Here is a 15,054-nt window from a genome sequence, read left to right on the forward strand (position 1 = left end):
TTAATTCGAATCTGGTCTCAGACACTTATTAGCTGTGTGACCCTGGACAAGTCTCTTAATCTTATTTATCTCAGTTTCCTCATCCATAAAAATAAAAAATCCAGCTCACATCTATAAAGTGAGCTGGAGAAGGAAATGGAAAACTATATTTTTGTTATAATGGAAAAAATATCTTTGCCAAGAAAAATCTCAAATTAGGTTACAAAGAGTCAGACATACTGAAATGACTCAAGAAGAAGAAAAGAAATGCCTTTAATTATTCCCTTCAACTTAGCCCTTTTTTTTCTCTCTCATGTCCTCAGGGTGTGTAAGAACAGTGAAGAGCCTAGCAACTAGAGCAACTGGGGCAAAGGGAGGAATAAAATTGAAATTCCAGGAGCCAAAAGATACTAGACAAAGACTAACAGAGCCAAGACAAATCTTTGTTCCAAAGATTGAAGGAGAGGCAGTTACATGTGCAGGCTTATGTTCATTTCTTCCCATTTCCCAATGCCATCTCTCAGTTCCAATCCAATCAGTCTCTTCATTCTTCCTGTGCACCAAAGCCATGTGTATACTAATGCATGAGCAGCTGGAGACCCAGATTTCTCTGTAACCTTTAGAGTTAGAATTACTTTTGTCTGGCTTTACCTTTCAGGATGCTTGGCAGAGGATTTTGCCCAATGTCGCCGAGATCGAAAGCTCCACTGATTTCTTCAAATCTGGCGCAGCATCTGTAGATGTTGTGAGGTGAGAAAATGGGGCAAGACTTTGGGAAATTTGCTTTGGAGACCTTTGGGATGAAGGGTTGGAATATTGTTTCTTTTTTTATAGTTGAAATAAAAATTTTATTAATATCTTTTGGTTTTACATTTCCCCTGTATCCTTCACTTCACTCCCTCCCAGAGAATCATCCCTTACAACAAAGAATATTTAAATAGCTTTTTATTTTTCAAAATGCATGCAAAGATAGTTTTCAACATTTATCCTTGCAAAATATTGTGTCCATATTTTCCCTCTCCCTCTCTATTTTCCCTCTCCCTTAGACAGCATATAATCCAAATATAGGTTAAAGGTGCAGTTCTTCTGAATGCATTTCCACATTTATCATGCTGTGCCAGAAAAAATCAGATAAAAAAGGAAAAAGTGAAAAAGAAAAAAGCAATTGCATTTTCATTGTTTCCCATTTTTTTCTTTTTCATCTGATTTTTCTTGTGTAACATAATTGTGAAAAAGAGGTATGGAAGAATTTCACATATATTTAACAGATATTGGATTATTTGCCATCTAGGGGAGAGGGTAGGAGAAGGGAGGGAGAAAAAAATTTAGAACACAAGGCTTTGCAAAGGTGAATGTTGAAAAGTATGCAAGCAAACAAACAACAACAAAAAAAAAAAGGTAAAAATACTATGTTGTGATTGATCCACATTGAATCCCCAGAGTCATCTCTCTGGAGGCAGATCACTCTCTCCATCACAAGTCTATTCAAATTGGCTTGAAGCACCTCAGTGTTTAAAAGAGCCACGCCCATTATTGATCATCACATAATCTTGTTGCTGTGTACAATGTTCTTTCAATTCTACTCACTTCACTTAGCGTCAGTTCATGTAAGTCTCTCCAGGCCTTTACCTGAAATCATCCTGCTGATTGTTTCTTATAAAATAATAATATTCCATAACGTTCATATACCATAACTTATTCAGCTATTCTCCAACTGATGGGCATCCACTCAATTTCCACTTCCTTGCCACTATGAAAAGGACAGCTATAAACATTTCTCTTCCATAATGGGATCCAGAGACTCCCCAGTGCCCCATCTGTTATGAACAAGAAGTCCAGTTACAGGGTATCCCCCCCCCCATGTAAATTGGAACAAGAAGATCTTAGAAGAATAGATTTAGCAAGTGACCTTGGAGAAGATATTTAGTCCAATCTACTCACTTTTTAAATGGAAAAACTGAAGTCAAAAGGGAAAAGGCAACTTGCCTAACATCACATACAGAACCAGAATTTGAAATCAGTGCACCTGTTCTACTTCAATAGATCAATTCTTTGGGGACTTCAGAAGCCTTGGCAAGTCCACCATTGTATAAAATCACAGAAAGTTAGCCGGAAACAATACCTGAGAACACAGAATTACTGATTTTGAGCAGGAAGACCATAGTGATCTTGGAGTCTGATTCTTTTATTTTTTATAAACGAGTCCCAAAAGAAAGGACAGCACTGATCCAATAGCAAGTTAACAGCAGAGTGGAGACTCAAACCCTGACCCCTGACTGCCAAACCAAAGTTCTTTCCATTACATGATATTGTTATTCGTTGTTTCTTCAAATAATTCCTAGGGTCAACGCTCATTTCTTTTAATAATCCATTTTCTCACTTGACATAACCACATTTTCCCATGGAAAAATGCTTGTGGTCAGGAATATTTTTTATCAGGATATCCAAAAGGAGATAACCCTCTGGCCAGTTCTCCATGACATAATCTCATGCTGTGTGGTTTAATAGTTTTTTTGAAGATTATCTTTGACCAAAGACGTCATGTCTTAAAAAGCCTGGCTTGGCTTATTGTTAAGTAAACATGCCCAGTATTTATAGGATTATAGGATGGATTTAAAAGAGAAAGCAACCTTAGAAGTTATCTAGGAACCTCATTTTACACATGAGGGAACTTAGGTCCTGAAAAGTAAACAGTTTACCCAACGTCATACAGGTAAAGAAATGACAAATTTGGAATTAATATGCAGGGCCTCCAACTCCAAATCCAGTATTCTTTCCACTCTCACTCTCCTCAGGGCTAATTTTCATTTTAAATAGAAAGTAAAGAAACTATTAACTCAAATGGCTATAATTGGTATTTAATAGTCTCTCTGATACATGCTATAATCAAGTCACTGAAAAATAGTATTTATCAAGAAAAGGAATGTGTAAAAAATAGATATCAAGTCATTTAGAAGATAGGGAAGTTGGAAGGAATTTTAGGGTCCAATCTCCTCATTTTGTGGAGGATACTGAAAGCCAAGTTTGAGTCTTCACCTTTCCACTACCTGGTGCCTGTGGGACACAGAGTAATTCATTTTCTCTGTCCAAGTCTCCTTTTTTTCTTCATCTGCAAGCATAAAATAGTACACCTAGAGTTAGAATGATCTGTATTTAAATCCCATGTGGTCATTTACTAGCTATATGACCATCGCCAAGTCACTTAAGCTTTTTCAACCTCAGTTTCTTCATCCATTAAATAGGTATAGTAACAATTGTAGTACTTACTTCTTAGGGTTTTTATGATTCTCAAATTAGATAATATATACAAAATGCTTTTAAAAACCTTAAAATATTGCATAAATGTCATTTATGAAAACAATTGAAGGAGAGCTAACATCTCTATGGCTTCTTCAGACTGTTGTATTCTCATATTCTTAAAGACAAATTTTTAAAAATCTGAATTGGAAAAAAGTCAGGATAGTAAAAGGGATAGAGCCACCCAACTCAGTCCTGAGACACCTCCTGACAGCACTCTCGGTACTCTAGGACAAATTATTATTACCCATGGACTTTACAACCCCCACCAACATGGCTGTATGGTTACTCTGGGCAAGTGCCTAAATTTCTCAGGATCCCAGGAAATTCTCCAATACAATAAATTACAAGACCGCCTCACTGGAAGGAAGGTTTTTGTTTGTTTGTTTGCTTGTTTGCTTGTTTCAGGGATTTCTTATATTGATGAAATCACAGGTCCAAACCAAAGCAAATTAAAATGGAGATTAAAAGCAATTTCTTCCCTTCCTTCTCCCTCTGACAACAGTTTATGGTGTTATTCTATGGGTTGTAAAATACCAATAAACTTACCAAGCATAACCTCTCTCAGCTGCCTCTCCCTCTAGCCATAAATCTTTCTCCAGGCTACAGTGAAATCCTGCCAGGACCATGGAGATGTCTTTCCCATGGGGAGTCTCATTTTCCATCCTTCTCCAGCCCCAGGCCATTTTGAATTCCTAATCCAATGAACTCAGTTTGGGGACTGCCTCCTGGTGGTCTCCCTTGGAACGCCAGAACAAATTAATTGTAGTTATAAGTCACAGCTTGACTGTTTTGTCTCAGTCTCGGTGGCCAGCATGACATCCTGCCTCTAGTTTACTTTGATCTAGCCCAGTACACCATTCCCCATAATAGGCAGGAAGATGTAGAAGATATCACATTGAGTCGGTAAGAAGATGGAGTTGAATTTGATCCTTCTGAGTCCTTCTTTAGAACCAATAGTTCATAGAATCTCAGAGTTTGAAGAGATTTTAAAGGATGATTTCCCTTCCACCCATTCAAGAAGCATCTCTATAGCAGGTATTCTTAAAGTGGATCTGTGAACTTATATTTTAATAATTATTTCAATAAAATTGACCCCTTTTATAATCCTCATTTTTCATATATATCAATATGGGGTTTTGATTTTGTGCATTTAAAAATATTATTCTGGGGGAAAAGGGTAGCCAGGTGGTACAGTGTTGCAGGGGTCCTCAAACTTTTTAAATAGGGAGCCAGTTCACTGTTTTTTAGACTGTTGGAGGGCTGGACTATAGTGAAAACAAAAACTTTGTTTTGTGGGCCTTTAAATAAAGAAACTTCATAGCCCTGGGTGAGGGGCATAAATGTCCTCAGCTGCCACATCTGGCCCACGGGCCGTAGTTTAAGGACCCCTGGTAGAGTATGAGATTTGAAATTGGGAAGTCCTAAGTTTGAATCTGGCTTTGGATATTTATTATCTTTGTACCCTTGGACAAGTTATTTAATCTCTGCCTCAGTTTTCTCATCTGTAAAATAAGGCTAATAATAGTATTAATTTCACAGTCTTGCTGAGAAGAACAAATGAGATAATCTTTGTCAAATCATCAAAGGGGAAAGGTGGGCCTGACATAGAATATGTTAAGAACCTTTCTTTATATATCTTCCCTGACAAGTATTCATCTAGTCTCTACCTGAACACTTCCAATGACAGAGAGATAATAATAACAACAACTTCATAATAGTAAGGATGATAAATATTAATCATAGCTATCATCTTTACAACACCCCAAGGTTTTAGAAAACCCCTATTATTTCATCTGTTCTTCATAGCAACACTGTGAGGTGGATGCTATTATTAGCCTAATTTTACAATTGAAGAAACTGAAGCAGTCGGAGCTTAAATGACTTGTTAAGCTAATTAAGTGTCTGAAGTCAGAGTCAAACTTAGGTCTTCCTAACTGCAAGCTCCATACGCTAACATTGGACCACCGGCTACCTCCTTAGGGAGCTCATTCTATCTTGAGACAGTGCTCATCTTTAAAAAGATTTCTGCTTCTTTTGAATTTCTGAACTCTGTCCCTTGTGATAACTCCCTCCTTCTCCAAATTGATTCTAATTCTATTCTAAGCTCTGGCATTCATTTCCCAATCAATAGCACAGCCAAGTGCTATATTCTGCACCTAGCACTGTACAATTTTTAGCTTAAAGGGATGTCTTCTCTCTCCAGTAATCCATCAGATATTCAAAGACCATGCTCTTGTCTTCTTTCCTCCATCCTCTCATCCATTCTCCAACTGTCCCTTACATATTACAGCCATCTGGCACCATCTTGACCACCTACTTGTAGCACATGCTCAAGTTTATATCAGAATCCCTCTTAAACTATGGCCCCCAATTCTTTCTAAATTCTAGTCCAGATCTCCTTCAGAAAGTTTGATTAACTAAGATCTCTTTTTGCCCAAAAAACTCATTGTCAACAAATAATGCTTGTTTTTGTTATTAACTTGCATTTACTATTTATGTATCTTTTGTTCATTATCTGTATGGTGATTAATAGTTTTATTTGTGTCTTTTCCTTCTACAGCATAAAGTCCTTAAAGACAGAAGAGATAGATGAGAAATGAGATGTTTTAATGTGTTTGTAAACTTTTAAGCGGCTATTTTTATTGATTAGTTACTATCTTAGTAACTATTATTCAAGCATAATATAGTTCCATAGTGTGTGAGATCTCAGAAAAACATGATGGTGGGAATGAGGAGGCTGGTGGTACCACTAAGAACAATGATGGGGGCTGGTGGTCATTGCCATCTTGCTGGTCTTGCATTTAGTCTTAATCTCTGCAGATGCAGGGATGTGCAGAACATGTATCATGTGCTCTCAAATCTCTTTTTTTCTAGGCTTGTAGAAGAAGTGAAACTGCAATGTAATGGCCTGGAATTAGAGAATGAAGATGTGTACATGGCAACTACCTTTGGGGACTTCATTCAGATGCTGATTAGGAAACTGAGAGGGGAAGATGGAGAAGAAGAACAAGCTATAGACTATGTAGGTGGTAAATCACATTCCCCTCCAAAAAATATGGGGAACCTTCGGAGGGGTCCTCAAACTACGGCCACAGGCCAGATGCAGCAGCTGAGGATGTTTATCCCCCTCACCCAGGGCTATGAAGTCTCTTTATTTAAAGACCCACAAACAAAGTTTTTGTTTTTACTATAGTCTGGCCCTCCAACAGTCTGAGGAACAGTGAACTGGCCTCCTATTTAAAAAGTTTGAGGAGCCCTGTAACAAACCTTGTGTGATGATGACACTTTTTTTTTGGAATACAAAGTGGCAGCTGAAATCAACAGTCCTGGAGAATTCTAAAAACTGCATTTGAGAATCCTTTCTTTCATGGCTTTATTCTCCATATCTGTTAAGGAGATTGTGGAAACATCCAAGTAGGAATATGTTTAGGGGAACCTTACAAATCCTTTTCAGTCAGTACAGTCATATCCAACTCCTTATAACCAGATTTGGGGGTTTCTTGCAAAGATATTGGAGTGGTTTGCCATTTCCTTTTCCAGCTCTTTTTACAGATGAGGAAACTGAGGCAAATAGGATTAAATAAATCGCCCAGAACCACACAGCTAGAAACTGAGGCCACATTCAAACTCAGGTTTTCCTGACTCTAAGCCCAGTGCTCTCTATCCACCGTGCCACTTAGTTGTCACTTATATAGCTTACATGTATTTAATTGAATGATACAGGAAGAAAAATCCTGACACTGTGCTACTCCAATGATCTGAAGTTTGAGAAATGGTTGAATTTTGAACCAGGATGCCATGGAAAAAAAATTATTATGGAAAAATAGGTTGCCCTGTTTTATTCGCAATTTTTTTTTTGCTAAGTAACTTGAAAACTTTATTTGAAAACTGTTTTTTCTATCTATATGTTATTTTGAAAATTGTTATTCTGTCTTGATACAAACTCACTTAAAAACTAGTTCCAAGGTACTCCATCTAAAAGTTTGTATTCCAGGCAGGCAGTAAATGTGTAGGTTGCTAAGAGCAAAGCTCTGACATCCAATTACCTACAATAGCTACAATTCTGCACCTGAGATTGTACATTTCTGAGTTTAACAGGATTTTGGATGTATTTAATTCAACCCCTTTATTGTACAAATGAGCTAACTGGTGACTTGAACAAGGTCACACAGTGAATGACAAAGTGGAATTCAAACACAGCTCCTCTAAACCCAAATTTATCCACTCCTCTCCCCACCCCAGCCCCATTCCACACTGTACCACATTGTAGGGAAGTTTTCTCTCTTCTTGAAGAAGAGAAAATTTCTTGAGAAAATGCTAGTGGTGGCAGATACCTCAGAGACTATTTAATCCATTCCGTGTAGGAATAGGAATCCCCTGTATAACATGTGTGACAAGTAGCTATCTAGTATTTGCCCGAAGGTTTCTGTCAAGGGGAAATTCACTACTTTCCAAGGCAGCCCATTCTAATCATTAACAATGATTATCTGAAACCTATTTTTTTGTTTTTATATCATTTTGTTGACTTGGGTTGAGTTCGCAGTTCTCTAAGACCTCCAGATCTTTTAAAAATGAACTCTAGCCATTCTTCCCTTGTTTTGAAATTAGGGAGTTGATTTTTGGAGCCCAAGTATATGACTTTACATTTACTCCTATTACATTTCTTTTTTGTTAGATTCAGTCCAGTTATTCTTTTCTGTCAAAAGCCTTTTTAGAACCTAACTGCCATGTGACATGTTGGTTTTCCCTCCCAGCTTTGTGCCATGTGGAAATTTGAAAAGCATCTTATGGATGCATTTCCTTTTGATTGGGTAAATGATAATCATGGAGTCACAGGAATTCATGCTGGTTACTTAGAGGTCTGTAGGCCATGTGAATAATTCTATTTCTGTCCTTCAACAACATGGAGACAAGAAAGCTAAGAGTAGGTAAAGAGTAGTAAACAAACAAAAAAAGAATAGATGATACTTTTTTTTCCCCAATGAGGTTTCCTTCCTCCAACTTCCATTTTCCACAGTCATAGGGAAGTCTTTGCTATACAACACCAAAGTGATTGATGATGCGCTATAGAGTGCAATAAATCATCAGGCTGACACAAAGTTATAGAGTTGGGATTTTATTGGAGTTTATAATGCATTCTGGGGATTTTTGCAGATGGAGGTTATCACAGCCTCCAAATATATCCGGGGCCCCACAGCATCATTAGCAGGAGAAACTAAAAATGCCAAACCAACTTCAAACAAATTTTCCCACTCCTCAGCTACCACTGCAACAATCCCTTTTGTCTGAGAAGGCAAATGAGATTAAAGTCCACATCTCATATTGGGTTTTAGAGGAATGAGAGTCAATAAGTCACTTTCCTTCTCAGGTGGAGAAATCCATCAACAACCTGACCATCCGAATGCCTCACCAGCTCTTCATCAAGGGGAAGTTTGTGGATGCTGAAGGAGATAAGACCTATGAAACCATCAACCCAACAGATGGGACTGTGAGTTGGCAGGCCTGCCAAACCCTTTCCTCTCCTCTTCCATTTAGTGGTGATCTAGATCTCATCCCTTATGTACTCTGAGACCTTGAATAAGTTAGTCTATCTCAGTTTCTCCATTTATAAAGTGGAAATTATAACCTCTGCCCCACCCAATTTAAAGAGGGTAAGAGTTAGGGGTCTCAGATGAGATAAAAATCAAAAAAATCTTTGGAAATAGATATCTGATGTCCCAGAGATTAAGAGGAATGACCTCCATTTGCTTATTTTATAAAAACTGAGCTTTACAGATGCTGAGTGAATCTGGAAGGGTCAAGAGAAAAAATAGAACTTCAATCATTACCTTATTTTCCCACTCACCCCAATTCTTATGAGCATTACTTCATCTCTCATCTGGAATAAAGGATTACAGAATCATAGATTTAGCAATAGAAGCCCTTTCATTATACAAATGAGGAAGCTGAGATCCAGAGAGATTAAATAACTTAGAAGAGGGGAAGGGAACATTTGCTATGTGCCAGGTACTGTGCTAAAAACACTTTATAAATTTCTCCCTTGATCTTCACAACCTCGTGAGATATGCATTCTTATTATTCCCATTTCAGAGTGGAAAAAATTAAGGCAGACAGAGCTTAAGTGATTTATTCACAGGTCACGTAGCTATTAATTATCAGAAGCTGGATATGAATTCAGGTCTTTCTGATTTCAGTCTTATTCACTGCTTCCAAAGTGGAAGGCACCTTCTCAGAAGTAAGAAAAGAGGGCTTAAAATACCAATATGAGAATTGAGGAAATGTCTCCCCTATCCAAAGATCACAGAACTGATAGGACACTGAACTAGTGCCCAGGTCTTCCCAGTTTCCCTGATTGCTTTAGGTTGAAGTAAAGTTCAGGACATCTATCACGAGAGTCTCGGGGGGCACTTACATTAGAAGTGCTCTCACTGCTCATGTACATGCCCCGAGTGATGGATGTCCTGAGCCTTGGACCCTCCAGGAAACCTTGTGCCCGGCTTTGTTCCCCACAGGCCATCTGCAAAGTGTCACTCGCCCAGCTCTCTGATGTCGACCAGGCCGTGGCCGCGGCCAAAGATGCCTTTGAGAATGGAGTGTGGGGGAAGATAAATGCCAGAGATAGGGGACGACTTCTCTACAAGTAAGCCAGAAAGCTTTCCTCCTCTCTAGGAGGGTGGGGGCTTTAAACCCAAGCATTAGAAAAGGGGGTGCAGAGCGTTCCTTCCCAAGTCCTACCTTCAACAAGAAGGAAGCTACTATTCCTGTAAAATCAGTGGGTGTAGTAGTTTAGCCCACATCCACAGAGAATAATAACAAACAAGAGAAAATATGATAAATGCCCACTGACTTCCATCAACCAATCACAGAATCTCAGAATCACGGTGTAGCAAAGCTGGAAGGGCCCTTAGAACATAGAATGTCAGAACTAGAAGGACCCTTAGAACATAGAATGTCAGAACTAGAAGGGCTCTTAGAACACAGAATGTCAGAGATGGAAGGGCCCTTAGAACACAGAATGTCAGCCCTGGAAGGGCCCTTAGAACATAGAATGTCAAAACTAGAAAGGCTCTTAGAACACAGAATGTCAGGATGGAAGGGCCCTTAGAACATAGAATGTCAGCACTGGAAGGGCCCTTAGAACATAGAATGTCAGAGCTGGCAGTATTCTTACAACATGGAATATCAGAACTAGAAGGGCTCTTAAAACATAGAATGTCGGAGCTGGAGAGGCCTTAGAACAGAGAATGTCAGAGCTGGAAGAGCCCTTAGAACATAGAATATCAGAACTAGAAGGGCCTTAGAACATAGAATGTCTGAGCTGGAGAGTCCTTAAAACATAGGATGTCAATGCTGGCAGTATTCTTACAACATAGAATGTCAGAACTATAAGGGCCTTTAGAACATAGAATGTCAGAACTAGAAGAGCCCTTAAAACATAGAATGTCAGAGATGGAAGGGCCTTAGAACATAGAATGTCAGAGATGGAAGGGCCCTTAGAACATAGAATGTCAGACCTGGAAGGGCCCATAGAACATAGAATGTCAGAACTGGAAGGGCCCTTAGAACATAGAATGTCAGAGCTGTAGAGCCCTTAGAACACAGAATGTCAATGCTGGCAGTATTCTAATACAGTGTTAGAAGTATTCTTACAACATAAGATGTCAGAGTTGGAAGGGATCTTACTTAGAACATAGACTTCAGAGGTTGAAGGGTCCTCAGAGCACATAATGTCAGAGCTAGAATGGACTGTAGAATATTTAGGACTGAAAGGGCCTGTGAAACACAGAACATTGAATATTAATCCTAAAAAGAATTTCAGAATAAAAAAGATAAAATGCTGCATTACATGGGACCTTCTTTGGCCAATAGAAAACTGGGCTTAGTAGAAAATAAGACTGCCATATGCTTGCGGTTATGGATGGAGAGATTTAACTTCCATGTCCCCAATTTCCCATGTATTTAACACATTCAACAAACCTATGTTAAGCTCCTATTACTATTCAAGTATTATGATAGGCGTTGCAAGAGTTATTAAATTTAAATAATTCAATTCAGCTCAATAAACATTTATTAAGCGGTGACTAGGTGCCATGTGCCAGGCACTAGGGAGACGAAAACAAAAACAAAAATCCTCTTATGGGAAATAGTTTGAGCAGAGACATGAAGACTGGAAAACTCTGTGGATGTCTGAGAAGAGTAGTCTGAGTTTTCTGGAGTCTAGAATATGTAAAGGACTGTAATAATGGATTAAAGTTTGAAGGATAGAGTGGTTCAGGAAGGCCTGAATGCCCAATAAAGCAGTTTAAAAGTTACTGAAAAGGCATAAGGAGACATTGAAGGTTTTTGAGTAGAAGGATATTGTGTCCAGACATACGTAAAGTTGATGAGGATTATAAAGATAGTATTGGAGAAGGGAAAAAATAAATGTGGGAAAATCTAGCAGGCAATTATTACAATGATCCAGGTAGGTGCTGCTGAAGGCTGGTACTGAGCTGTGACTGTGGGAATAGAGAGGAGATGGGTATAGAAAATGTTTTGAAAAAGTGCAGTCCACTGGCTTGGTGACCCCTCATCTCCTTTCATATCCAAAGATAACCCTAGGGTTTCAAACAGGGGCGACAAAGCTGGTAAAGTCAGGAGGAGCAGATTTGGGGACAAATGAGATTGATTTTGAGTTTCTTCTTGGTGTAGCTCCTCCCCCTCCATGTGCCCCAAACCTTCCTTTCCAGACTCACTGACAAATCCTGTTTCAAGTCCTAATGCACAATGACATGTTTAGAACAGCCCAGAGTGGGACCTCTGCAATCGTGATTGCATGTAGGCAATCCTTCCACAAGGATCAGCTAATGGCATGGAACTCCAAGAACAGAATTTCGAACACCAGCCAATGAATGAAGGAGGAATAGAGGAAGGAGTGCAGGACCAGAAGATGTTCTTAATGTCCCTGAAAAGTGGGTTGTGTTAGAAAGGGTACTGAACTGGGAGTCAGACTGAATTCTAGTCCTGCTAATGCCTGTGAGCCAATCAGTTCCCCTTCTAGATCTTGGTTTCCCCAAGCTGTAAAAAGTGAGATTTAAATGAGACGAAATCTAGAACCTCCTTCGGCTCCAAATCTCCTGATCCTTGTGAGCTTGGGGATACCTTCCAGCTCTCATCTCTACCATGATACAAGGGGCCTTCCATTCCCCTTACTTTCTCAGACCTGAGTAAAATATCTCAGACTTACATTAGCATCAAATGAAAGGCACATTTAGAAGCAGGGCCAGACCTAGGAAGTGACACACCATTAGACTTTGGCAATTTTCCCATATTCCTTTTTTTAATTTCTTTCTATTCCCTCTTCCTCTTCCCTCTTCCTGTGTTTCACTCCTGTGAGGATCTTGATGTCAATTAATCTCCTAAAGTTTAAAAAAAATTAATAAATAAAATAAGGGCTTAAATGGTCCTTCTCTCATTCCCCCCCAAGTGACTACCTCTTCAAGGTGGGGATTTGGAGAGGAAACTTTCCAGCATTTCAGAGACACCCTCTCTCAGCTGACCTTTTATGGGCTAATTAAAGTCATCTCCAACCCAAATATTAAAGTCATCTCCAACCCAAATATTCACATGGACTCTCTGTGCCTGATCTGTGGTAGAGCCTTCCAAGCTTGTACTGGTTTGGTCAGCCACGGTCAGACACACTGTACATTGATTCTGTCCCAGTGATGTCATTTTGGCCCTCTTGGTGAATGAAACACAAACACCCATAACCCAAAATAAAGCAGATACTGTGCCAATAAGCATCGGGGATACAAATAGAAGCAAGCAAAACAATTCCCACCCTCAAGGAGCTTACATCCTAATAAGGGAAGACAACCTAGATGGGGGGGGGGGGCTACCAGTTTTTTATTTGATGTTAATAAGCTTCAGAGATCATCTCACTCAGGGGGGAGAAGAAGGCCCCAAGTGGAAGCTTCTAGGGGCGCCAATGTGATAAATGAGGAAGAGGAGAAGGCAATGGAGTTCTGTGTAAGTCAGGAAAGCAATACCTGAGACCCTTCAATTTATATTATAGACATACACACATATATGTATGTATTTATAATTTTACTTACTCTTTTATGCTCTTTAGTGAATACCATTTTCCACTTAAGAGAAGGGAAAAGTAGGGATGTGATTAATGACAATTAATATTTAAGAAAAAACTACAATGGGCACAGGAAGGAAAACATTATTAAGGGAGAATGGCATCTTTTCTGGAAATTTTTAAGGAGAAACTAAACTTGGTGTGGCTTAGGCCCTACCTGGTGTCCCATTGATGTGATGAACCAATCAATGAAATCAATTAGTTTTTTATCAAATTCTTGCTAGGAGAGAGACCTTGATATGCACTGGGGGATACACAAGCAGGTGTATAGCATGGGGCCTGTTCTCAAGCAGCCTGAAAGGCATTATCCCAACAAATTTAAATACTGCTTCTTAGTGAGTCTAAATAAATTTCCAGCGAATGTTAAAACGGATTTCATTTCTTGCAGTTGCAAAAGGTGTCATTTCACTGTGTGGAGCCTGGATAACAGGTCCAGCAGAGGGCAGTGTTCTCCCAGTAGTTACTGAAGGCAGCCTCCAAAGGACCAATGATAATTCTATCCACCTCCTGATAAAGGGACCCAAGACTCAGAATTTGTGTGTGTACGTACACACGTGTATATAAACACAAAAGGGAAAGAGAGGGGGGGAAGAGGGAAGGGGAAGAAGGATAGCCAACAAGATCATTTCATTTACTTGACTATATATATTTATAATAAGGATTTTTTTGGGGGGGGGGCTCCCAGTAAAGGAGGGGAAAGTTGATAGGAAGAGAAAATCGATTTTTTTCATAGAAAAATATAAAATGGTAAATATCTACATATATGTGTGTATTTATAATATAAATTAAACAATACCCAATATGAGAAAACTAAACTATGAATGGGAAAAATCTGCTTCAGTCCTTAGCTACAGCATTAACTTGATGATTTTTCTTGCCATTGTTTGAATTCGTATCGATACCCTTTGATTTTATGTCACCTTCATTTCTAAATTCGCCCTCCTGCTGCCCATCTCCGTCAGTACCCCACATCACTCCTTGAGTCATTTTCCCTTGTACCAGAAAATAAAAAAGAGTGGAGATAGTTCAGTAAAATTAACTCCTCCAAATTAACTATATCTAGTGGTCTATGCAATGCTCTACACCCATAGTCTCCCACCTTTCAAAGAAGCAAGGGAGATTCTGCTGTTAACTTGTACAAATTATTCCCCTACTCTGCTTTCTCTATCTGCAAAATTGAGGAGGCAAGGCTAGATGTTCTCTAAAGTCTCAAATTATATGTGTATATAAAGTATATATACATTTAAAATAGAGAATATTGTCAGAGCTACCCTCTTACAAATGAAGTATATTTTAAAAGGAATTAACAAATGATTTTTTAGAGTTCTCAGTCTCCCTCCATTTATTGATAGCTTTCTGCTTGACTCCTTTCCAAGGCTTCAGCAATCAGCAGGTTGATTCTGAAATGAGGGGGGAAAATGGCTCTTCGACTTCAAAGCTGGGAAGAAACTTAGATATCCCTGAATTCCACTCTCATTTTGCAGATAAGAAAAATGAGATCTAGAGAGAGAAAATAACCTTCCAAGTCCTCCAAATCCAGTGCTCTTTTCACTGTGACACAAGATGTCAGGATCCGCTCAAGAATTAATCTCAGATTCAGCCTCTTCCAAACCTCATGTATCTGTCTTTCTTCTGTTAAAAAAAATAAA

General features: G+C 38.9%; 1 protein-coding gene across 1 annotated transcript in view; it reads left to right on the forward strand.

The window, feature by feature from the left end:
• The window catches only part of ALDH1L1 (aldehyde dehydrogenase 1 family member L1), a 74,177-nt gene that overhangs the window by 25,103 nt on the left and 34,020 nt on the right, over nucleotides 1-15,054 (forward strand). The window contains exons 9-12 of the mRNA XM_051983047.1: nucleotides 638-729; nucleotides 6,154-6,301; nucleotides 8,648-8,767; nucleotides 9,792-9,919. Of these exons, the coding sequence (XP_051839007.1) occupies nucleotides 638-729; nucleotides 6,154-6,301; nucleotides 8,648-8,767; nucleotides 9,792-9,919 (488 nt within the window). The remainder of the gene's footprint in view (nucleotides 1-637; nucleotides 730-6,153; nucleotides 6,302-8,647; nucleotides 8,768-9,791; nucleotides 9,920-15,054) is intronic.

Source organism: Antechinus flavipes, chromosome 1 (genome assembly GCF_016432865.1).
Source record: "Antechinus flavipes isolate AdamAnt ecotype Samford, QLD, Australia chromosome 1, AdamAnt_v2, whole genome shotgun sequence".
Lineage (NCBI taxonomy): Eukaryota > Metazoa > Chordata > Mammalia > Dasyuromorphia > Dasyuridae > Antechinus > Antechinus flavipes.